The 25,590-nt window shown below is 32.5% G+C and overlaps 2 protein-coding genes across 7 annotated transcripts in view; one reads left to right on the top strand and one right to left on the bottom strand.

Annotated features, from left to right (window-relative positions):
* The window catches only part of LOC126738493 (titin-like), a 77,927-nt gene that overhangs the window by 47,831 nt on the left and 4,506 nt on the right, over positions 1-25,590 (bottom strand). For 2 of the 4 annotated variants that reach the window (XM_050443857.1, XM_050443858.1), the window contains exons 2-5: positions 17,793-18,168; positions 17,594-17,712; positions 9,939-10,136; positions 9,672-9,866 (exon numbers count right to left, since the gene is read on the bottom strand). In XM_050443857.1, the coding sequence (XP_050299814.1) occupies positions 9,672-9,866; positions 9,939-10,136; positions 17,594-17,712; positions 17,793-18,117 (837 nt within the window). In that variant the 5' untranslated portion in view covers positions 18,118-18,168. Of the gene's footprint in view, positions 1-9,671; positions 9,867-9,933; positions 10,137-17,593; positions 17,713-17,792; positions 18,169-25,590 lie in introns of those variants that run through there. The other 2 variants (XM_050443859.1, XM_050443860.1) reach the window with 2 other exon arrangements.
* LOC126738496 (uncharacterized) lies at positions 1,547-5,031 on the top strand. 3 transcript variants are annotated; one of them, XM_050443864.1, is made up of 4 exons: positions 1,547-2,669; positions 2,733-2,805; positions 3,344-4,004; positions 4,538-5,031. In XM_050443864.1, exons 1-4 carry the CDS (start codon positions 1,723-1,725, stop codon positions 4,960-4,962), a joined length of 2,106 nt encoding a protein of 701 aa, XP_050299821.1. In that variant the 5' UTR covers positions 1,547-1,722; the 3' UTR covers positions 4,963-5,031. The 3 variants fall into 3 exon arrangements, with proteins under 3 accessions (XP_050299821.1, XP_050299823.1, XP_050299822.1); XM_050443866.1 differs by lacking the exon at positions 4,538-5,031 and adding an exon at positions 4,087-4,154; XM_050443865.1 differs by lacking the exon at positions 4,538-5,031 and having other exon boundaries at positions 3,344-4,071.

The following is a 25,590-nucleotide window of genomic DNA, read 5'->3' as shown; positions in this document are numbered from 1 at the left end:
ATAAAAGTAAATATCTCTCAGAGTTTAAGATACCATCAATAAGAAAAGGCCCTACAATGTGATTGGCTAAAATACCAGCCCAAACATTTACCTTTTGCGGGTATTGAGTTCGTAATGGTACACTCAAATGTAGATTTTCCCGAGACCAATATCTCACGACTGAAAAATGATGTCGACCTAGAAGAGAAAAAGATGACTCGTCTGTAAATAAAATATTACTTGTGAAGTCGTCATTTTGATCAATTTTTTCTCTTAAGGTTTCACAAAATTCCAAGCGTTTTATTTGATCTTCTGGAAAAATGTCTTGAGTGTTTTTAATTTTATAGGCTTTGTACTTATTTCTTTTCAAAATATCACGCACTGTACGACTTGGAATATCAAGTTCTTCAGAAATTTGGGAGCTAGAACAAGGTTCACTTATTTCCACAAAAGCACACACCTTGACCTCCTTTTCAATCCTAGCGTCCGGTGTTCGACGAGGTTCCTGATCGCCACTAGAACATTTTGCACACCGATTTACACATCCCGACTGCTCAAACTTATGCCAGATATTATAAATTGTTTTAGCAGTAGGGACTTGCTGATAAGGATATGCAAATATAAAATGGCCGACAACTTCTTCTGCACTATCCGCATGACAATACCATTTAATGATATTAATCTTTTGATCAACATTGAAAACCATTTTTATTTTATTACTGTATCCGTCTTCGTACCAAAGATTGAAATAAATTGTAAACATGATCGGCTAACACGTACATAGGTATGCAAGGAATTGCAACCGAACTTTAACCGGGCTGATAACACAGAATAAACGATCTCACAGAAGCGAAGGCTAGACTAGAATCTAGGGACAGAAAATTCTACTTTGATTTCGGCAATTTTCAGCAGCGTTCGTGGCTATCGTTTTGATGCATGCCTAGCGGTGTTGCCAGATTTAATTTTCTTGGTGGTTTGGTTTCGTCTTCAGTTATTAGCGATTGGTGGCTAAGACGTATTTTTGAGGTTAAGTGGTAAAAAGTGAAAATTCCAAGTCATACCTATTTTATTAACAAAATTCTTTGTTCTTGTTTAAGGTTCGTTAATTAATTAATAACCTGCGTAATTAAAATTTTTTGATCGTAATCAGTGAATACTCAAATAACATTAAAAAGGTTTCTACCTAGTGACTTGTGACAATATGAATATGGACAAAACATTCATTTGTGGTGATTGCAAGAAAACTTTTTCAACTCGTTCTAACTTATTTGCTCATGTGAAGAAATTTCATCCAGGTTAGTTTATCAAAATATGGAGAAGGTCAAAACGGGGTACTCGTTAATGAAGTAAATTTTAATCCCCAAGAAGCTTCTTGGTTTTATAAACTTTTTTAGTTATTATTTTAGCTTTTTAGACATTGTTATTGTTAATAATTTTAAAATGCAAAATATAAATTTATATACTAGTTGAAAATTATAAAATAAAACAATATTTTTGTTTGTTTTAGACAAACTTGAAACTATCAAGCCCAAGAAAACATATATGTACAAATGTGTTACATGTGGAAAGAATTTTAATCATATACACAATTTAAAATATCACCAGTCCAAAGTGAAACATCCTGCAATAATAAGTAACATTGGCGAAGCAAAAACAAGAAAAACTTATCGTTGTGCATTGTGTTTACATACTGCTTCAAAATTAGAATTAATTGATCATTATCAATCATCCCATGACATCAAAATGGAGAAGAAGCTACTAGAATTTAACACTATTCAGGAATTTGAGTTATGGAAAATGGATATTGAAAAATATACGAAATCATCATATGTCAAAGAACATGGTACTTATAAAAGTAAATCTTTTACTAGGACTACATTTGTGTGTCACAGATCTGGGTGCTATAAGAGCAAAGGAAAGGGTGAAAGACACTTAAAACTCCAGGGGACTAATAAAATAAATGCTTTTTGTACCGCTGCAATAAAATTAACTGAGACACAGGACAAATGTAAAATAGAATTTTTAGAAACACACCTTGGCCATGAACATGACTTAGGGAATTTATTTCTTTCCAAATTGGATAAAGAAACAATAGCAGCTAAACTTGCAGCAAAAATACCAATGACTGCTATCTTAGATGAAGTAAGAGACTCTGTAGCAAGCGAAGATCTAGAACGTTTACATCTATTAACACGTAAAGATTTGTACAACATAGAACAGCAATATAACTTAAGTTCAACAGCTGTAAGACACAAAAGTGATGCAGTAAGTGTACAAGCCTGGGTGAATGAAGTTAAAGAGAATGGATGTGTTTTGTTGTATAAACCACAGGGTGAAATTATAGATTTGTATGATTTAAAGGAAAATGATTTTATGTTGGTTATCATGAATGAAGGTCAAAACCAAATGCTAAGAAAGTATGGACAAGATTGTATTTGCATCGACTCAACACATGGACTTAATGCTTATGGGTTTGAACTCCATACTTTGTTAGTACTAAATGAGATAAGGGAAGGATTTCCATGCTGTTTTTGTATTACAAACAGGTCAGATGTGGAAGCTATGAAAATATTTTTTTCTGCTATTAGAAAAAAAATTGATTTTGCTATTCAACCCAGAGTATTTATGTCGGATATGGCTGATTCATACTACAATGCCTGGATTCAGGTGATGGAAGCTGCTACTTTTAGGTATATACACCTCATTTGTTTTCTTTAGTATTTAAATTGATGGGTTTATGTTTTAATTTGTAGGTTGTACTGTACGTGGCATGTAGATCGGGCTTGGAGAAAAAACTTAAGCAAGATTAATTCTAAAGAAAAAAGGGTAAATACTTAATTTTACATTTTTATAATAAAAAAAAAAATTTAAATTCTGCTATACCACAGTGTTTTCCCCATCATCTTCATTTTATCATTTTTTTTAAAAAATATTGAAAAATAGAGAAGAATCTCTACTAAAAGAATTAGCAATTATCATTGTAAGACGCCATATTGGATTTTGCAAAATCAAACAGTTCATAAAAGGGAGGCCACACTTTATTTTTGTGTCAAATTTCAACCTTCTAGGTCTAATCCTTGCATACATAGGAGAATTTTTTTTTTTATTTTTGGGTGCTATAATATGATCTAAAATGAGGTTTAAAAAAAGGCAACCCTTTAGGGGAGAAGAATGGGGAAAGCAAAATAGTTAACTGTACCCAAAAAATTATTGCATTACCTAGATTTTGTCTATAAGTTCTAATACAAAAATGCCTTTTTTTTAAATGGACATATTTCTTTTCAAGCAATACATTTTTGTGGATATGTAGATAATATGTATGTCAACCATTAGTCATTATATAATACAATGTAATTATTTGAAGGACATTATCTACAAGCAGTTACGTACCTTAATGCAAGAAACGGACGAAAAGGCATTTGATGCAATGCTTGCCAGTTTTTTGGAATTATTGCTAACCGATCCAGAGACACAGGAATTCTATGAATATTTCCTTAAATATTATACAAATATTTCAAAATGTTGGGCCTATTGTCATAGAATGAAAAGTGGTCTAAATACCAACATGCACATAGAGCGCATGCACAGAACAATAAAATACATATATTTAAATGGAAAACATACAAAACGACTGGACAAAGCTATATCTGCTATATTAAAATTTGTCAGAGATAAACTTTTTGATCAAGTTATTATCATAAACAAAGGAAAGCTTTGTTCTAAAATTAATAGTATTAGGTCAAGGCATATAAAAAGCAACAGTTTAAGTTTTGAATCTATACTACCCCATGAAGAAGGTTGGCAAATATTTTCATCAACTTCCAAGGATTTTTATTACATTCATGAAGAAAACAAAAATTGCCAATGCAAACTAATTTGTACTGATTGCAATATATGCTTTCACAGATTCTCGTGTACTTGCCTCGATTCAAGTATTAAATGGAATATGTGTAAACATGTTCATTTATTGTCAAAATATCTCAAGACCCTTCCTTTTGCTGAAGAAGATATATTTGAAAATTCAGGTAATTTTGCTTATTCAACATTATTTTAAATCTAATTATTATTAGTTTGATATAAATAATAACCGTATCTTTTTTTATACAGCCAACATTTCAACAAACCATTAGGTACTGATGAATGAAATGGTATATTAAAGTCTGTCATGATAATAGGTCTGTTTTTTTTTGTTTGTTTTTTTGGTTTGGTAATCATCATATAATAAAAATATTTTTCCTGTACAAAATGGTGAATGGTTTTAACTTTATTATATATATTTATACTATTGGGTCCAATGCTTAGCAAGGTATATTTATTGACTAAGACTGAATGTAATAGTTAATGATTGATTTTTAAGCACATTAGCTGGCCCATATGGCTATCTTAAAATTAGTTAAAGATTTACCCTTTACAGTTTGTACAAGTAGTACTTAATAAACACTCTGTATAGTACGTGTTTGTGTTTTAGATAGATGTATTGGGTGTATGTGCATATAATTTTTTAAAAATTTTATAACAATAATCATTATTTTTTAAGAAATTAATTTATATATTTCAGATTCAACACAGGAATTACAAATTGATTTAGAAAGAGGGGATATTCAAGAATCAACATCTGCCCTAGCTACAAGCCTTGTACCCCAAAGTAATGTCCAGAGCTCTTTAATTTCAAGGAAAGAAAAAATTAAGACCGAAATTTTGGATATATTGAATATTTTGGAAAGGGTCGATTCTCATGCAGAAATAGATGTTATTCAAAAAGCTTTATGTCCAATTAAACCAACACTAGCTGCCTTGAAACAGCCAGTAATAGTATCTTTACCCCAGACAAAAGAAAAAGTTAATGAGAACAAAAACATAACTCCTCAAAGAAGATTTTTTCCTACCAAAAAGCAGAAAAAAGTTCTACAAAAAAACAAAAAACCAGTTCCTTCTGAAGCGAATTCTATATCTCTTCAACTTTTAAATAAAAATATACCCTAAAAACTTACATTTGAATAATGTTATGAAGTTTTAAAATATACTTTATCGCAACAATTAGAACATTTGATGTGAAAATGTTACCAAGTCTCGCATATATTTGCGAATAAAAAAGGATTTTTTTTAAAGATTCCTCATTTTTTTTCTAAAGAAGAAGTTTCAAAATGTGTGCTTGGCGAAATTTGAGATCTCGTTCTCTTTTTAGCCAGCAAGTATAAGCCAAACTTGGCTTAATTTTTACATGAAATGTTTTTGTTTTGATTTCAGATATTTTTGCAAGGTTTTATAAAATCAGCGTACATTTTTTTTTATTTAAGTAGGTACCTACCTAGTTATTTTTTCTTTTTCTTCAGAAATATCTTGAATTTTCTCGTTAGTTCTGCCCTAAACCAGACCTGACTACAAAATTTCAGCTCCCTAAGTAATTGGGAAAATTAAAATCATTAAAGAGGGGTGGTGAAGGAGGTTAGAAGGGAAAATTTTTTGATTTTTTTCGTTGGTTATTCTCTAAACCTAAGCTGTCTACAGAATTTGAGCTCTTTAAGTCATTTGGAAGTGCCTTAACATTTTGATGATCCTAAGTGAGTGAGTCAATCAGTCAGCGTTAAAAAAGTGAAATTTCGTAAATTAATATTTTTAAAACTAAAATAGTAAGACGTATGAAATTCTATTCTCACAGCTGAGCCTAATGATTTCTTGCTATAAAAAAAATTGTATCTGTATAATTAATCCAATGTATGTATACAATAGTGTAGTCTTTAATGTATATCAAACTTAAACAGTTAATTTCTGTGTTTTATTTAATAAAAACTCGTTTGTTTTTTTTTGTTTGCTTTTTAACCATGTGACCCTATAGGTAATATACAATTTTCTATTTCTACGGAAAGATCATTGTTTAAAAATAAAATAATTAGAATTGTAAGGGTAATACCACAAGTCACCCTTATTTCTTATTCATATTTTATTTGGCTGTAAATGCCACCAAGTTTTTTATTTTCTTATCTTATTTGTTATTTTATGTTATTTATCTGTTTAAATCCATCAGTTTTCTAAACCCAGTATAGGGAGGTAAGCACAAAAATTAAGTTTTTGTTGATACAACCGAAATTTTAGTATTAGTTTATTTTACTTTTAATGTACACATATTAATTGAATAAATGCTTTGTTTGAAAAATAAATACTTGTTTGTGCTAAATTAAAAGAAATAATACACATTCAAATCAGGAAAATATACTGACGTTTTTGAACACGTTTGGCAACCACGCAAAATATTCCTTAAGGTTAAGCGAAGAAAGCCCAAGAGCGCATGCGGAATCAAAGTAGAATTTTCTGTCCCTAGATTCTAGTGAAGGCTAGCCCTTTTTACCGAACCGGTTTTTCGTTCAGGCTCCTCCCATTTACCCCCATTCTAACGGGTACAACTGTCGTCGCCCACGTGGGGTATCGGGTCATAATTAGTGTAATAGTACGAGCGTTAGTGTGTATATTTGCGATATTTTGAAATTCGCCGTTTTTTATTTTTATTAAAGTAGGTATAAAAAAGTTACATTATTATGTATTATTCATTATTATTATGGTTGTTTAAAAGCTTTGAAAAGTTCAGAATATTCCCTAATTAATTTGTCGTGCCATGCAAATAAATACAGAATAAACATTATTTAATGTAATAAACATATATATATATATATATACCTAAACCATATGTATCTATGTATGTGTACATACATGCAGGTACATAACATTGTACATAGATAAAAATATTAAGGTTGAAAACCCTTAAAAATCTTATATTTTCTTCCAGACTATCATTATGGACGGCGACTATACAACGTATAATACCTTTATAAAATATGGACGTATGTGTGGTACCTACATATGTATATAATAATACATACATATATCTTTTTATATATAAATATATAAACGCCGATGATACCTACTCTTAAATGTGTTGTGTTTAAAACATACGAGAAAACATACCTGCGTTTAATCCTTCCAGCTAAAATTTAATTTAAAAATACCTACCTATGTACATATGTATATGTATATTGTTAACATATTAACATCACACAAATAGTAGACTTTTTCTCAGCTAGTGCCTTACTAAAGGCAAATATTATTTACCATTATCATAAAACAACTAACACAAAAATTCCATTCCAAAACAAATTAAAAGTATACTAACCTACACCTCTATCGTGTATTAAAACTGTCAAATAACAATTTTTATAGAAATAATAATTATTATAATTATTCTAAAAAGTAAGGACCAATATAAGCCTTAACAAAAAAAAATCCTATTTGAAATGTAACTAAATGTTGTAGTTTGCTCCCATATTATATGAATATAACCATTTTGATTTTAAAAATAAAAGCACTTCGTTCGGTGTATGCGTTTACTATAACTTTACGAGATATCTCAGTGTATTTGCGCCGGGTGCATCTGTCAGTTGGGCTTATAAAAAACTGGTTCACGGATATCAAAGGAGCCGACGCAAGCCTTCGCTTCTGTGAGATCGTTTATTCTGTGCTGATAAGCGCAACGACGACGCGATAGCCGCCCAGGGTGGAGCCAAGTTTGTTCTCGCTCTACTCCGCCTCCTTCTTACACATTACGCAAAAATGATATTCGAAATTTTCAACCGCCGAACGTGTATACACAATGAACGATATCTTAACAAAAGCTTTGCGGAATTGTTCTAAAACTATTCGAATAAAAAATGTTAAATGTCAACCTTGGATAACAAATGACAAGCGAGATCTGGCAAATCCTGAAAATAGCGACTTGAAGAAGGAATATAAAACTTTCAAGAATAAACTTATAAATATAAAAAAGGGAGTATTTTGAGAACACATTAATTAACGCCAAATTAGACTCTGCTCTTTGGATGGTTTTTAATAAATATAGCAATAAAAGTAATGCCAATGATAACAATAAAATAAGTGAAATTAAATTGCAAAATAACGTAAAGTGATAAAAAAAGATATGTGACCATTTTAATGTCTTTCTTGCGGACATTGTAGAAAACTCAACAATGCAACGACCCAACAACAGGTACTCGAAAAATAAAAAAGCAATCAATGCTTCTATATCCGACAGAAATTAATAAGAAATTGAGACTGTAATTAGAGAATTAAAGACTAATAAAAGACTCGGAGAAGATGGCATTACCGCAAAAATCTTGAAAATAATTGTTGATTATTGTAAACCCTTAGCCTACTTAACAAACTAAATTATGGAAGCTGGAGTTTTTCCAAGGGCCATGAACGAGGGGATAATTGTTCCAGTATTTAAGAAGATCGAACAGAAATGACAAATTATCGCCCAATAACATTAACATTTTAAATCGTGGAGAAAATTCTTAAAAGTGGGCTTTTAACATTTTTAGAGAGATTTTACTTAATATCGGAAAAACTATTTGACTTTAAAAATAAAGTACCTACAGAAGACGCTATTCTTTTTTTAAGTAACAACATAAACGAAACCGTCAACAAAAATAAGTACGTATTATGTATATTTTTAGACTTAACAAAAGCCTTCAACACAGTGGAACACTATATTACTGAACAAATTTGAAGACATGGATATTAGAGTTATTGCTCTAAAGCTCATAGAATGTAGTTAACTGATAGGCAACAATTTGTTAAACTAAATTAAGTACTCAGCAATGGACGCGAGATAAAGTTTGGAGTTCCGCAAGGTACAGTTCTAGGTCCAATCCTAGTTTCAATATAAATTAATGGATTACTGGAACTTACTGCTGTCGGTAAAATTTCTTCATTTTCCCATGACACCGTAATCGAATACGCAGTGATTCATGGAACTCCGTGAAGAGACCAGCGGAAACAGATTTTCTTTTGTTAAAACAATGGTTTGACCATAATTATCTTGCTATAAACTTTGATAAGACCAAATTTATGACAATCAGCTATAAAAGAAAAGAAGCAAACTCTCAAGAACTGAATTATTTCGCCTAGTAAGCAATATACCATTCAAAAAAGTGATGAGATCAAATATCTAGGAGTTATTTTCCATAATCATATGAAATGGAACAAACATATAAATTTTTTATGTAAACAACTAAGGCAGATCCTATTCAAATATAGTGGTGAATGATCGACTAATAAATGAGATAAAACTGTGGACTGTATAAAAAGAGAAATTTTGATATTATTCACCATTGAGCGGCGAAACAAAGGGGCATTAACGACTTACCCGTGAGGATCTAGTTGCTGGATCTTCGTGCACTTTATAGTTCTCGTGAATTTGAGGCGCCTCTGTTTACACTAATTTTGAGTTTGTAGAATTACGGTTTTTGCGGTACCCGAAAAGATGGTGGTACTTTCAACGAACAAAACGAGAGAGATACTGCCGTTTATTGCAATCCAAAATTCTTCGCGCATAGCGCATGTCGCATAGGCCTTTTTTTTACTAACGCGCAAAGATACCGGGTGCAATGTTATATTAAAGTTACTTTATTCATTCCTTGCAATAATCACTTATAGATTAATTTTACTGATATCAATCCCAACAAAAATAATTCTCCATACTATAAAGTATTGACCATGTAGAAAACTAAAATTTTAGAAAGACAGAATTAGTGTATGGGGTGGAACGCTTTTTAAGCTTCTAAGAGCTTTTTACCCGGCTAATGAGTCTTTTTTAGTAAAATTGAATAGCGAAAATCATAATTAATTTATTCCTAACTCACCTTTAATGTTGTGGCAACGTCCAAGAATTCTTTGAGACAATCTTGCAAAATGTGTACTTCTCCAGCATACATAAAATCACAAAGGCCTTTTAATATCCAAAATGGAATATCTTTCATAAACAATACGGGATGTTGTAGGGGAGCTATACCACTTAGCACTTCCTCAAAGTAAGAACTGCACGACGACAAAATCATCTAGAAAAACACACAAATTGTAAAAAATAAATCGATTAAATTAAAGCGGTAATTATATTTTGATTACCTTACCCTATGGCATTTAAGAGTTTTCCCTTCGGATACCAAGGTGGCGTCGACGTATTGTTCTTTACTCAAAAAGTTGGGAAATGCACTTTGAATATTTAGGTGATGCGTATTCCATTTTAGACATACACGGGGAGGAGGCAGAGGCGGCGGTGGTGTTTGTGGTTTTGCTGGAGGTTGGTGTGGTTTGCCCTGTCTTGTAACCTAAAAAAAAGAATTTTCCCATATTTTAGGCATAAAAGCAGATCAATCTATATACCGGGTATCCAGGAACTATACCGACAAACTTTACAGGGTGATTCTCCAATAAAAAATAAAAAAAAAAATGTATATTAATGTATGTCCTAAACATCTTACTTTCGGGTCTACAGGTTGTACTTGGTGTAAACTTTCGGCAGTATTTCAATCAGACGAATCAAAATAAATGGATAGGAAGAGGTGGTCCCATTACATGGCCTCCTAGATCCCCCGATCTGAATCAATGTGATTTTTGCATTTGAGGGTATTTCAAATCGAAAAAGTGAATGCCGTTCCCACAGAAGCTCGAGAACAGCTTTAGGAAAGAATTGGGCAGGCTTGCAATAAATTCCGAAATAAAGTGATTTTTTAAAGAATTCGCTGTTCCTTATCAAAAAGAGCAAGATTACGTATTGAATCAGATGAACGGAAATTATTTTGTTTTGTTTTATTTTGTTATTGTTGCTGTTGTTATTGTATTATTTAAATAAGAATAATCATAATAATAATATTAATAATAATAATAATAATAAATGGCCTTTATTTTATACTTGGCGAAGTTCAGCATAGCTCTTTGGCTTAACCAAGTATTTAATTAAAAAAAAAAGATTACAATGAAAATGCAAATGTTGCACGTAACATATTACACAGTTAAACTTAAAAATTATACATATAAATGTAGTATTGAACAAATTCTCAAAAATATACTAATTTTTCTAGTGCATAACAAGATTTAAAATCTGGTTAAAGGAAAGAGTAATAGAAAGCCTACAAGCATAATTATTATAAAAAAAAAAAAAAGAACACTCCTGCATGAGCCTATATTTTTATATATTTTTTAACACCTGTAAAGATACGATCAAATCAAATCTGCCAAGCAATTTCGCGTTTAAAAGTTTAAGTTTTTAAAGTGGGGCTAAATGTGCGCTGGAACAAGGCGGTCTTATGTTGAGGAATTTGAAAATTCCCACAAAAACGTGTGCTGCGATCATGGATAGTAGTTCTAGTAGGTAAACACTTTATTTTTCAAAACTTTAAATAAAAAAAACGCAAAGTGAAGGTTTACCCTGCCTTCCATGTTAAGCCATTTCAGTTCTGAAAGTTTGTCGCCGACGTGGTCGCGCAATCTTAAGCCGTACACAAAACGAATGCAAGAGTTTTAAATTCTTTGATACTTTTTTTTATCAATCATGTCCAAAAACGGGTAATAAATAAAATTACAATAGTTACAGTTAAAAAAACCAGCGTTTCACAAAGTTGTATCTTGAAGTTCATGTTTAAAAAGTGTCTGCTTTTATACAGATTTCTTAAAGTTATGTAGCAATTCTGCATAATTTTACCTAGCTGGGACCTAAACTGAGGTTCTTGATCTAGAATTAAGCCTAAGTTTTTGAATTTTCCGACAGTTTTTTATTTACTTCCATCAATGCTAATATGAAGATTGTTACAAGCCCACTCTCGATCTGGTCCACTATTAGCTTAAAGGTAGCTGCTAAATAAGATTATTTAAACACTAAAATTTAGTGCCCGAAATTTTAATTTATTATGAATTTGCACCTAAAATCACTTGCGTTTTGCTTTTCCTCCCAGTTATCGAACAAACTGCTGAAAAATTGCATTGATTTTCCAAGAAGATAAAGTTCATTTATTAAAAAATATAAAAATACAAAAAAAAATAAACTTAAGAAAAAAAAATTTAATAATTGTTAATTAAATAATTTGGTCACTTGTATCTAGAAGGATATGTCCATAATTAACACCAAACTCAGACTTATACGAACTCTCATTTTCCCCATAGTGACGATGATGCAGCAAAGAGGCAGACAATGAAAATGGCAGACCATCTCAGAATTGACGCTCTAGAAATATGGTGCTATAGGAAAATGCTTCGAATTTTATGTACACCGCCCCAACCAATCAATTTTAAGACAACTACGTATCCAAACCAGACTATCTATCCACTTATATCAACCGACAGTGTTTAAAATACTTTGGGACACATTCCCAGAGGCAATGGAGAAGTTGATCATAGAAGGAAAATTAAATGGACGAAGACCAAGAGGAAAAATCTGATAGGAAAGAGCCTGCAAGATGCAATACAACAAGAAAGGGAATCCTGGAGGCAAACGATTGATGGACTTACTACATGTGTGGTAGCATACACCCCTCCAGGACATATTTAGTGTTAAGCAAATACGATGACTAAGCCGTTTAGCCATATTTCCGATTTAATTTCAACTTAATTTTTAGAGTTCAATTGGGATGTCCCAAAAATTTTTTAAATTTTTTTTATGTATTGTGTTTTAAAAAATACAAGTATTAAACTGTGCTACAATGAACAAAGCAACTTAAAGAACTTCTGGAAATTTGTTCCCTCTAGAACAGCTAATTCCCATATACCAAATGTGCTCTCCTACAAGGGCAGTACCGGATCTACAGGTGAGGTCATTGTTGACTTATTTTTCTGATACATACACTAAATTATCCAGCTTGGATGTGAGCAAGGGCCCTGGACCAGAAGATCTTTCTCCAATTTTGCAAGTTGAACAATTTTGCTGAAATAAGAAGGCACATATTGACATTCATACAGAACACACACAAATCTAGAACCACCAGAGTGAGGATCAATGGACAGTTCTTCAGGGTTCAGTCCTTGGCCCCGTTCTATTCACATGCTATATTGCGGATCTAGATAAAAACTTGTAAACTAAAGCCAAACCTTTGCAGATGACGGGAAGGTTTACTGCATTAACTGTATTAACCGTACACAATAGAGGACTTAATCTGCTCACTTTTTGGGACAGGCAGAGGTAAAGAGAAGGTTGTTCGGAGATTGTAACCCGAAGAGGGGAAGCCAAGCTGATGGCGATATTTTTTATGGATAAGACAAACAGTCTCTAAAATAAAAAGGCATGGCAATGTCAGGACAGAGTGTTTTAAAAATAATGGCCTATAGGGGCTACGAAAGGGAGCTACACACATGTATCGTATGGCTCTTTTTTGCAAAATAAATAGAGAGCTGAACAAATACTGAGAGCACACACCCCAAAACACAATACCATATGTCAGATGAGACTCAATAAGAGCATGATAGGCAATTTTAGCCACATCAAGTCCCAGAGAATGTGTTATTACTAACATTAACTTTACTAGCATAACAGTTGGATGATAGCTTCCCTATTAAAGAGGAGATATGATTTTCAAATTTTAATTGCTTATCAATTGTCAGTTCCAAAAATTTACATGTTTTAGAAGGACTTATTGTTTCATTTTGCAAAGTGACAGCTCCAAAGTTACATTTAAAACTTAAAATATTAGTTTTAGAAATCTTATTATCTATTAGATTCACACCATGACTTTACAAGAATTAAATCTTCATCAACAGTATTCTTCAACCTCTTGAGGTCAGTGCCATGCCAAAGTATTGTTGTATCATCCGCAAAGATAGTAAATTTGCCCCTAATTGGAATTAGAGAGATATCATTGACATATTATTGACTCTCTAAGAATGCTTCTATACCAAAACAAGAAACAATTCAGTTTTATCTTAATAATAAATTAACTTATGATCAATTTTCGTTTAACAATGTTACAGAAGAGCAGGTTTCTAATATAATACTTTTGATTAAAAATTAAATCAAAAGCTTTTGGAATGGATGATCTGAATATAACATAAATTTTACTTTACTGTCCTTTTATTATTCCATTCTTGACCCATATCATGCACTGCTGTTTGAGCAAATCATATTTTCCCAAGACTTGGAAGCTTGCAAATGCTTCCTTTACCCAAGGTAGCTAATCCGACTGAATTTAGCACTTTTTGATCCATTTCAATTTTGCCTCTGCTCTCAAAAGTATTAGAAAATATAATGGAATATCAAATCAATTTATTTTTAAACAGAAATAGAATTCAACCAGAGAAACAATCTGGTTTTAGATTGGAAATTAGCTGCAATATGCTGCTCATGATCAAAACCAAGCAACTGCTTTGGTTCTATTAACTTATACTAAAGCGTTCGAAATTCTAATTCTATTCTATTCTATTTGAAAATCTATTTTAAAATATGTTGGTTTTGAGGAAACCACTTATAATCTTGTTTCTTCATATTTAACTGATAGGTTTCAAAGGATAGTTGTAGAGGATATATTTTCGGATTTAGAGAGGGTAACGGTAGGCGTTCCTCAGGGTTCAATATTGGGACCTTTGTTTTATAGTATCTTTAGCTCAAATATCGTAAAATCCCTGCAATACTGTCAGTATCATCTATACGCTGATGACACGCAAATATACGAGTCTTTTCCCATTAGTAACTCTATTAATGCAAATGCTGATATCAATTATGATTTAAACAAATTATTAACTGTGTCATATGATTATTTATTTAAAATAAATCCCAGCATAAGCGTAGCTATATTATTTTGTCCTGCAAATTATCGCACGATTCTTATGGATAGACTGAGCATTAAATTAGGGGATGATTATATATCTTTTAAGACTTAAATTTTAGGCACATGTGAGTCTCTGCTAAAAAAATGCAAATTTCAAAACTAAAATTAATTTATGCACACCGTCATTTACTGACTTCTAAGACTAAAGCCTTATTATGTGAATCTCTAATACTAACAAATTTTAATTTTGCGGATTTGGTCTATGGTCCTTTTTAGGATGTCGATGATATAAACCGTATTGAAAAAATGCAAAAGTCTTGCTTACGTCTTATATATGGATTACGACGAAAACAACCTATCTCTTATAAGCTAAAAGAATTTGAGTGGCTCAGCATGGTTGACAAAGACGCCTTTTGCACTCTTTGTGTTAATTTTATAAAATTATAAAATATAAAAGTACTTGTATAATAAGATTAGATTTCGGACGGATGTTCATAATCTAAATATTCGACGACAATACATTTTAACAGTGCCAAATCATAAAAAACAACTTTTTAAGAATTCCTGTTCATATTTGATCTCATCAACCATAAACAAATTTAAAATACATGATTTTACTGGATCTGCAAGGTGTTTTAAAAACTATATGAAACAAAACCTTCTCTCTGGTCCCTGAGAAGTAGTTTAAATTTATGATTATTTTTTTTTAATAATTTTTTTTAGTCCTTACTATGTATTAATTTATATTAACAGTATCTAGTGTTTAAAATTTTATAGTGCTAATTTCCGTAAAGGATTATTAAATATTCTATAGCCTTTTCTTGTCCCAATATTTGATCAGCAGCGCCAATGTATATACCGATATTTATAGAATCTTGTCAACCTAAAGCTTTAACAGCCCTTTCTGTGTGTGGAATGGAATCTGAAATTGTTTTTTATTCCATGAAATTTTGTTTTTTTTTGTATACTGTGTATACTGTTATATACAGTGTACTGTTAGAACCCTGGGGTACACCCGCATCCATATCCAGACGGGATGACATATCATTGTCAAAGAATACCCTTTGTTTTTTTCCAGATAGGTAAGAACGAAACCAGTCGACAGCAACTCCTCTGAATCCATAGGTTTCTAGCTTCTGCAGCAATATTCTGTGACTTACACAATCAAACGCCTTAGATAAGTCACAGAACACCGCCGCCGCACTCTCCCAGCGTTCAACCTCATGTACAGACTCTCCAAAAAATAGAAAATAGCATCAGATGTACCCAGTTTCGTCCGGAATCTGATGGTTAAGAACATTATGCCGTTTCAGAAATTCCATCATTCTAGTTTTTACCAATCTCTCTACAAGCTTGCCAAGCGTGGGAAGCAGGGCTATGGACTGAGGCAATATATTGATAGACCCAAAGCAACACCCTGGAAAAAATGATTGAGTGTTTCGGCCGACACCCTGCTATTAGAACCAGAAGGGTTCCCACGTTCACCACGTAAGTCATTAACAATTTTCTAAGACTCTCTAGACTTATTTCTTGATTGATTTATTTCACTTGAGTAGTATAAGTTTTTTGCCAGTTTCACTGTATCACGTAAGTAGGATATGAACCTGGAATTGTCTAGGGCAAACTTTCTTATGGAGTGCAAACACCGAAGATTTTTACCAGGAATTAAGAGACCCCTGGTATACCAGGGTCTTGTCCTTTTTTCCCTAATTGTCATCATGGGAAAAGTTGACTCAAAAACATCCACTAAAGTTAAATGGAAACTCTTAAAAGGATCACCGTTGTCAGGTATGGAAAATAATATGGCCTCATGATCAGACAACCCAGCATTTACAATTCTACATGCAACCTGCGTTTCACAGAGCGTAGAGCAAACTTAATCTAAAAGTTATGCTGAATTAGCAGTGATGCGAGTAGGTTGATGTACATGCAAACTTAAATTAAAAGATTTCAGCACTTTACATATTGACAAATAATTGTTAGAGTTATTGCAGTCTAAAAAATTTACATTAATGTCACCTGTCAATATTAGTAATATGTGAATGGCAAGAAATACGTAAGGAGACCGAAAATCCCCAGACGGGGATGTTTTTCCCGATCTGGGACAAGGCCAATTATTCAAGTGAAGGGTAAAATTGACCAATTATAATACAGAGATATTGGAAAATACAATGCTTGCACAAGAAGATATGCCATTGGAATGGATATTTTAACAGGACAATGATCCGAAACATTCATCTAAGTTAGTGACAGATTGGTTTCGTCAGAAGCCAATCCAAAAAAAACTGTTCTGGAATCTCCATCCCCAGATTTAAACCCCATTGAACATCTTTGGGACATCTTAGATCGCCGTATTCAGATGCATTCCAATATAAAAAACCAGCAACAACTTTTACTATTATTAAATCTATGTGGTCAAAAATTCCTGCATAAACTTTTTAAAAATTGGTCGACTCCATGCCTAGAAGATGTCAGGCAGTCTTAGATGCTGATGGGTATTCTACAAAATACCAAAAAGTATTAATCATAATTTTTATAATATCGTTTTTTTTTATAAAATAGTTTCCATACTTATTTGCAACTGTTATACGAAAATTAGCTATAATTTAAAATGATCAATCAATATTTTATATGAAAACATAAATAAATATCGTCAAATCGTATTCTACTATGTATACACTGCAATAAATATTAGAAAGAAATATATTTGTCAAAATAAAAAGTTCCAATTTTGTAAATGTTTCCACCACTGTTATATTACCTATACAACCAAAATCAACACAATAATACTAACTAGTACTATAAAACATTCTTAAGTAGAGTTTCAAGTTATACAACCCTTAATATCTCAATATCCCTTAATGAATCACAAGATTTGTACAAAAGAGCCAACTCCTGATTCAGATTTAATATACTAACAAGGCCTTTTATAGAATCAATTTAATCAAAGAGCTAACCCACTAAATAAAATAATGCATCAATTCTCCATAAAATTCAATTTAATGATTTTTGTTGTTAAAATTCTATAAAATTACCTTAAGTTTTGTGGGTGATATGGGCTGACTCTGCAGCACACTTTCTTGAGGAGCCGGTGATGTAGTAACTGAAGAGCCAGAATCTCCATGTGACAGTCTTTGCTTTAGAGGCATGGAATCTATAAAAAAAGCGTCTACATCATCTAAGATAACTAAAATTAAATGAATACAAGGTTTTTATAGAGACTAAGACCAATACCTAAATCATGTTTTGATTTCTCTACCGTTCTCTCAGAAGTGTCGGTTCCAAAAAGTTCGTTTTTACCGGTTTCTTCGCTGACGCTGGAGCGGCCCAGGGAATGTCTTTGGGACCTTCTGATGCACTGCTGCGCCACCTCCATGATATTTGATCTGGTTCTGCGCCATCTTTTAATCGTGTCCTCGCTGATACCAAATCGTTTGCGTGCCTCTTGGTTACTTTTTTGTTCGGCATATAGGATTACCGTCCTTTTAAATTGAGGCTCGTAAACCGTTCGGAAGCCTCTGGATACTGGATTTGGGTTGCGATGCTTTTTTGGCTTCATGTTTTATACCAGTTTTTTTTTTATGTATGCTACTTATGGACTAGATTATCACTATATTTAAGAGGATAAATTGGTTTTAATGGTTGCAGTGCTTCTCTTAGAGAGGATATTACTTGGCTCAATGTTTTAGTCTTTTTGGCAATTTAATGGTATACTTAAACCTGGTTTGATTTTTTTATAAAACATTTCTCGAAAATAGCTTTATTTCTTTTGTGTTTATTAAAAGAATCAATATATGAATTATTCTAGTTTACATGATCATATACTTTATTTACTTTATTAGACACTTGTCAATTTTAACTTAAACAATCCCTTGCTATGATTAAACTGGATTATTGATCTATATCTAGAAAGAAGTCACCACCTCAAAGAGTTTACTTGAAGAGATATACAACATTGAAGACAAGTCGCATCACCAACACTCACTGTGAACTATTTGCTGGCCGCTTTCCATTTATTCAAGGTTTTGACTGTGACTATACTCATAGCATTTGTCTTAAAAAAATAATCATAATTGCAATTTCTCACTGCAAGGCTAATTTGTCCTGGAACAGATGTTGTTTGTTATTTCCATCAATAACATTGCTTTTTTACAAATAAGCCACAATAAATAACTTATTAGTTTCTGATGCCACTACATTGTACTAAAATATTGATTGTCTAGAATCTAGATTACTGAGGCTTCAAGAAAAAGACTATAAACAGACAAAAGAATAACAAGAACGAAACAGGAAGATCCATTAAAGAGTTAAAGGTCTTGCCCAACCGACAAAAGAAAATAAAGTTCTTATATTAAGACCAGGAAAGAAAAAAAACTAAAGAGCAAGACAAAAACAAGATCTGATAAAGACTATGAAAGAAGGCATAAAGACTTAAGAGCTGATCCTAAATGGAGCAAAAAAAACGCGATTAAAGACGCAGAGATGAACAAGAGAAACAAGACGAACAACATAAGGAATGAGATTCAAAATTTATAGAAGATCTTCAAATTAAACAAAAAGAGTTAATGACCTCTTTTGAAGTATTTCTGAGAGAGCTGTTTAGCTAAAGAAGAATTAGAAAAATTGGGAGCAGTACAAAAGAAAATACAAATAGAAATAAACGTAAGGCGTGGCCCTATTCATTTCAATATTGGAATGCAAATGAATTATGTAAGTTATGCCAGGAAAGTTCGACGGCAAAGGAGTATGGAATACCTATAAATTACCTTGCGGCGTTGCCGATATCGTTACAATACAATTAAAGATTAACTTCTGAGATATTCCTCTCAGGAATTTAAATGTGCCTTGACTATTCTACTCTCTAACAGGAGTTCAAAGGATAAACCATCAAATCTTCTAATAAGTCTTAATTTTGCATCAGCTTTAAACTGCAAAAACAACCTGGACGAGATTATAGTAATTGTCGAATTGTCAATACTTGACAGAGCCTTCGACAGCATGTGCTAAAGAAACTATCGCAACCAAATCTCAAGATTGAAAAATTGAAAAACACATCAGGTTCCAATAATATTTATTCTTGTGTATTTGTGACCAGAGATTTTGTATTAAAAGTGGTATTTTGTGGGTGTATTGGTCAATTGGTAAAGAAAACTATTTGTTTCTAGCCAACGTTTCAACATATATTTAATTCATCTTCAGGGCTCGAAGCCGTAGTTCTCTCTTGTCAAATTAAAAAAATACATATCACATAGGATAAGGAAGTAGATAAAATAAGATAGAAAAGGGCGGTAAAAAAGTAATAAAATATAAAATGGAAATTTACTTAAATTTCTCTAGTCTAACAATTGACCAATACACCCACAAAATACCACTTCTAATCTAAATTATTAAACGACTAAGAGAAAAATATTGCTTCAATTTAAAAGCCCACAAAGAAAACATTGCTGTTATTTTAGACTAAGCAGAATATTTCAAAGGTTAAAACAGCATTAAACGATTACAATAACCTTGTTTCAACAATTCAAAAATTATATTGTTTATCAAAAATCCATAAACCTGACAATTAAATAAAACCAAATGTCTCCATGTCCCCATGATCCTCAACTTACAACATTTTACAGTTTTTGATAGAGTAATTGGAGACATTTAAATTACCCTATGAATGTTTTTTAGTCAAAACAGTCAACAGTTTATTTCAAAAGTCAATAATCTAATTTCAAATGAAAATAAAGTCTGGATTCTTTTGATGTCGAGGCGACTGCGGCGGTGTTCTGTGACTTGTCCAAAGCTTTTGATTGTGTGAGTCATAGGATACTGCTTCAGAAGCTTTCTGCTTATGGAGTTAGGGGCGTTGCACTGAAGTGGTTTGAGTGCTATTTGTCTGGTCGCGAGCAGTCTGTGTACCTTAATGGTGACTTTTCTGGTAGGGAGTCTGTTGATTGTGGTGTTCCACATGGGTCAGTTCTTGGTCCCCTTCTATTTCTTGTATACATTAATGATCTTATTACTCTTAGCATATGTGGACATTTTACATTGTTTGCTGACGACACAATGGTTTTATGGTCGAATAAAGATCCCAAGCAGCTTGTCAGAAATGTTGCAGCCGATCTCCTGAAATTAAAGCAATGGTGTGATTCCAATCAACTTTGCTTAAATATGTCAAAGTCCCATATTATTGGTTTCAATTTTCAAGCTGAGAGTCTTGATTTTGGTGAGAACGCATTGGACATGGTAGACAATTCTGCATTTCTTGGTTTAGTCATTGATAAAGATTTAAAGTTTTCTGATCATATAATAAAGTTAAATAAAAAACTTGCTTCTGGCTGCTTCTCTGTTAGGGCAACCGTTCATGAACTGGGGAGGGATGTTGCTCGTGATGTGTACTTTGCTTTGTTCGAGTCGCATTTAAGGTATGCTCTTCCATTTTGGGGTGCATGTTCAAATTATCTGTTTCAGTCTGTTTTTGTGCTGCAAAAGAGGGCTGTCAGAAGTTTATTTAAGGCCCATTCTAGAATGCATTGTGGTAATCTTTTCAAAGAGAGCCGTATTTTGACAAATTGGAAACTGCATGTTTAATATTCAAAAATAAGAACAGTTTTCCAATCCGACATCACAGTTATCCTACCAGACAGATTAATACCAGACGTGTCCCTTTATCTCTGCTACCTTTGTCTACATGCATATATTTTGCTTTATAAAGATTTTGTTTGTAACATTTTTCTCTTGCATTTTTTTTTTTGGCATTTTATATGTTGTATACATTTTTTATATTTGTTTTGTAAAATCTGATTTGATTGTATTTATTTTCTGAAGCTTTGTCAATAAAATTCGTGTACATGTACCAAATTTTCGACAATAAAGTACTTGAAAGAAAGAAAGAATCTACCAGAAAGTTTGAAATATCTGATTGAACTTTAAAAAGTACAACAATTTTTTCAATACAACAATTTGTATTATGAACACCTTGGGGGTACAGGAATGGGTAATTAATTGCCTTTTCCGGCAAAGCTCTTTATGCACCGTTTTGAGTTGAATGCAAAAAAGACACTCCAATACTTTCCATGAGTTTGGTTAAGATAATATGTTGATGATGTGTTTGCCATGTTCAATAAAAGCAGATGCAATATTAGTAATTTGTGTTGACTGGAAGTTATCTAATGTATGTATGTGAGGCGTATTTTTAAATCTGGGCATAAAAATTAATAAATATTGTCCCATTAGTATCCCCTCCACAAAGTCTAGCAACATATGGTTTGTACATAAACCACAAAGTTTGTAGTAAATAATTTTTCTCTTTTCTCTGATAAGGCAGGTCAACATCATCATGACACAAAATATAAAACCAAATTTTACTGTTATTTAAAGGAATGTTGTGCATAATATTTTAAAAGTATGTAAAATATGGGACTTCCTCTAACCCTGAGACAAGTACCTTCACCAAAAATTATTAGAAAACTCACAGCATATCTGGGGGAAAGAGCTTACTATAATTTCAATAATTTTTTTGAGGATGGGACATAAATGAGACACTAGAATGACATATTTTTAACTTCACAGCTTAGGACTTTGGAAATAGATTTTTAGTTTGTAACTGGTCTTTTTTTAAATAAAATGTTTTTTATATGTAATACCTAATTATTATCTAGGCTGTTCAAGCACTGGCTATAGGTGGTTCTTAGTGACAACTTACAGAAAATAATTGGAGATCAGCAACATGAATTTGTTATTAGCAACTTATCTTTAAATCTTTTGGCAACGGTAATGAAATATTCATAGACTAAAGACTTCCGTAAGATCAACCATAATATTTTTATCTCTTACATTTCAGATCTTAACATCAGAGTGTCCATTTTACTTTGGATTAAGTCTTATCTGATTGTTGACCCATTTTAGACAACATCTCCAACAAGTCTCCTCAGGGCTCTCATCTAGGAACATAGTTATTCAGCCTCTTTGTCAATCACCTTGGATCGCTATTGCACTCTGAATTCTTACTATTCTCTGATGATTTATCAGCACATTTCCTTCTCTCAGGATCAGCTGGCATTTTAGATAAATATAAACAGAGTATTTTCCTGGTGTAAGTCGAATGAAATGTCATTAAATGTTGAGAAATGTGGGTTTATAAAATTTACTTGTTAAAGGTCTCTCCTCCTTGTCAATATGTTATTGAAGGTACCCTTGAGGCAGCTTGACTTGGTCAATGATTTGGGTGTTTTTAGTCCCTTAAGTCTTTTCTTCACTTTTTTTTACCACTTTGAACATACTATAAATAGAGCTGTTTGAATTTATCAAAAGATCTTGCAGGCTTTAATAATGAAAGAAACTATGGATGGAAATGAAGAAACTATATATTTGCCTTGTGAAAGGGTTCATTTGGATGTATTTGAAAAGCCAAAGGCTTACAAATTACATTTATTTATGAGTGAAGTTATCTATATATATATGAGTTAAAAAATTAACAACAGGTTACATCCCATGCTAATATGGAGATACCACTATGATTATATTATGTGGCTATTTTTAAGTCAATATATTTACAATACTGACATGATATCTCATCTGAATAACTCTATTTGAACTGATTTAAATAACAATAAAATAATAATAATAGCAGTCTTTGTTGACCTGAGAAAAGTATTTGATAGTAGTAAATCATGACTTGATGTAGTAAGTCATAATTGATAAACAGAAAGCAAAGGTACAGTGGCAGACAAAAGTATGGAAATTTTTTGTTTTTGTTTACTATTAAAGTACCAGCCAATAAAGCCACAAATATTTTATGGTATGAATACATTTTGTTGGTGCATACTTTTTTGCAGATAAATAGTTGTTGTGTGCATTCCTTTTTTTATCACCATGTTTATTGTTTTTTAAGATGGAGGACAAAAGAATGGAAATTTTTTTAGTTTGAGTTTTTCTAAGTGTATATAACTAACTGGAAAACTACAGACCTATCAGCCTCACATGCAACCCACTGAAATGTATAGAGAAAGTAATAGTTAAGGAGCTCATAGCAATCATAGCATTCTTTCTGGAGAATGGTTTGATACCTGCCTCTCAGCATGGATTTTTGCCTAAACGTTCAACAACAACAAACCTTTTAGAGTGTTTGAATGACTGGACAAAAAATCACGACAATGGCCAGCCAACAGACATAATATATCTTGACTATGAAAAGGCATTTGATAAAGTCCCGCACAAGCTCTAAAGCTGGAGCATTTTGGAGTCAGAGGAAAGCTGCTTGATCTGATCAAGGCATTACTGAATGAGAGATTCTACCAGGTTATAGTCAATGGGGAGCTGTCCAGTCCACATCGAGTGAGCAGCGGCGTTATCCAGGGATCGGTAGTTGGCCCAGTGATTTTTACATCATATTTGTTTGATCTAGTTGGACTTATAAAGATGGACACAAGTCTGTTTGCAGATGACTGCAAAATATATGCTAATCCTCTAACCAGTGCAGTGCTGCTCCAGGCAGACCTGCAAAATATTGAGATGTGGTCAAGGCAATGGGGTATGAAACTAAACACATCCAAATGCACAGTGTTGAGGATCGGTCCAGATAATCCTGATAATGAATATTTTCTGGATGGATGTGCCTTAAAATCAGTGAACGAACAAAATGATCTAGGAGTCCTAATAACATCAGACCTAAAATGAGAACGTCATATAACCAGAATTTGTAAAAAAGCAAACTTGCTAGTCTATCTGATAAAACAACCTTTTAGGGACCATTCTATTGAAATGATATCCACTCTATACAAAAGTTACATAAGACCAAAAATAGAATATGCCTTTGTTGTATGGAATCCATATTATATTAAAGATATAGACCAATTGGAGAAATTACAGTGCAAAGTAACAAAAATCCCTTACGAATTAAGCGAGGTGCCATATCCAGAAAGATTAATCAGGTTTGGTTTGACCACTCTCAGAGAGCGAAGACATAGAGGCGATCTCATCGAAACCTACAAGATTACCAGTGGTTATTACCAGTGCAATTTGGCGAACTTTTTCCACTATAGCCAAAACCATCATCTCCGAGGACATACAAGGAAGCTTGAAAAAGAAAGAACGGCAAAACTTCCCAGAAAAAACTTTGTAACAAATCGTGCAGTGCACTTGTGGAACTCGTTAAATCAGGAAACGGTGACGGCCCGAAATACGAATATCTTCAAGAATCGCGTTGATGCTGAGCTGGGACAAAATTCGGAGAGAATGATCCACTACTGCATGTGAGCAGGTCCATCTACTGAAGCCTGAAACATACGGAAGAAACAATAGCTTCATCGGTCTCACCTCCTGCTATTGTCAAAATAATAATTATAATAATAATAATAATAATAATATTTAGTTTATTGTTGTTTGTTGGCTAATGCACATTGTAGCCAGTAGAAGGCAAAAGTTTCTAAATTATGGGAAAAAACAAATATTTTTTGGAAGGTCTGAGAAAGAAAGTTTTATAGCTAACAAATAGTGGGCTCAAACAAAAAATAATAATTGCAAGAAATTTAAGAATTAGTAAGGGTGCAGTGTCAAAAATATTAAGGAAAAATCGATTAGTAAAAAATAGTAGGTAATAAAAATAAGGCCCATATAAAAATTTGCCCAACAGCATATTACTTGGAGACCAGAAAAATGCTTCACCCTGCTTTTTAGAGATGAAAGCAAGTATAACCTCTTTGGATCTAACAGAAAATGATATGTAAGAAAACCAGTTGGCAAAAGATTTGATGTTAAATATCTCAAACTCCAACACTGAAACATGGTGGTGGGAACATTATGATGTGGGGATGATTTTCCTGATCTGGTACTGGTCCTATAGTGAAAATAGATGAAAAAATGGATTGTTTTATCTACAGGAATATCCTTAAAAATGTAATGATGCCCTATGCAGAGGAAAAAATGCCCCGCTGGACATTTCAAAAAATTTTTTGCTGAAAATGGAGTTTTTGAGAATGGTCAGTGTGGTCTCCAGATCTCAACCTTATTAAGAACTTTTGGAACCATTTAGAAAGAGAAATTTAAA

Source organism: Anthonomus grandis, chromosome 7, assembly GCF_022605725.1.
Source record: "Anthonomus grandis grandis chromosome 7, icAntGran1.3, whole genome shotgun sequence".
NCBI lineage: Eukaryota > Metazoa > Arthropoda > Insecta > Coleoptera > Curculionidae > Anthonomus > Anthonomus grandis.
This window is presented reverse-complemented; position numbering and strand designations above follow the sequence as displayed.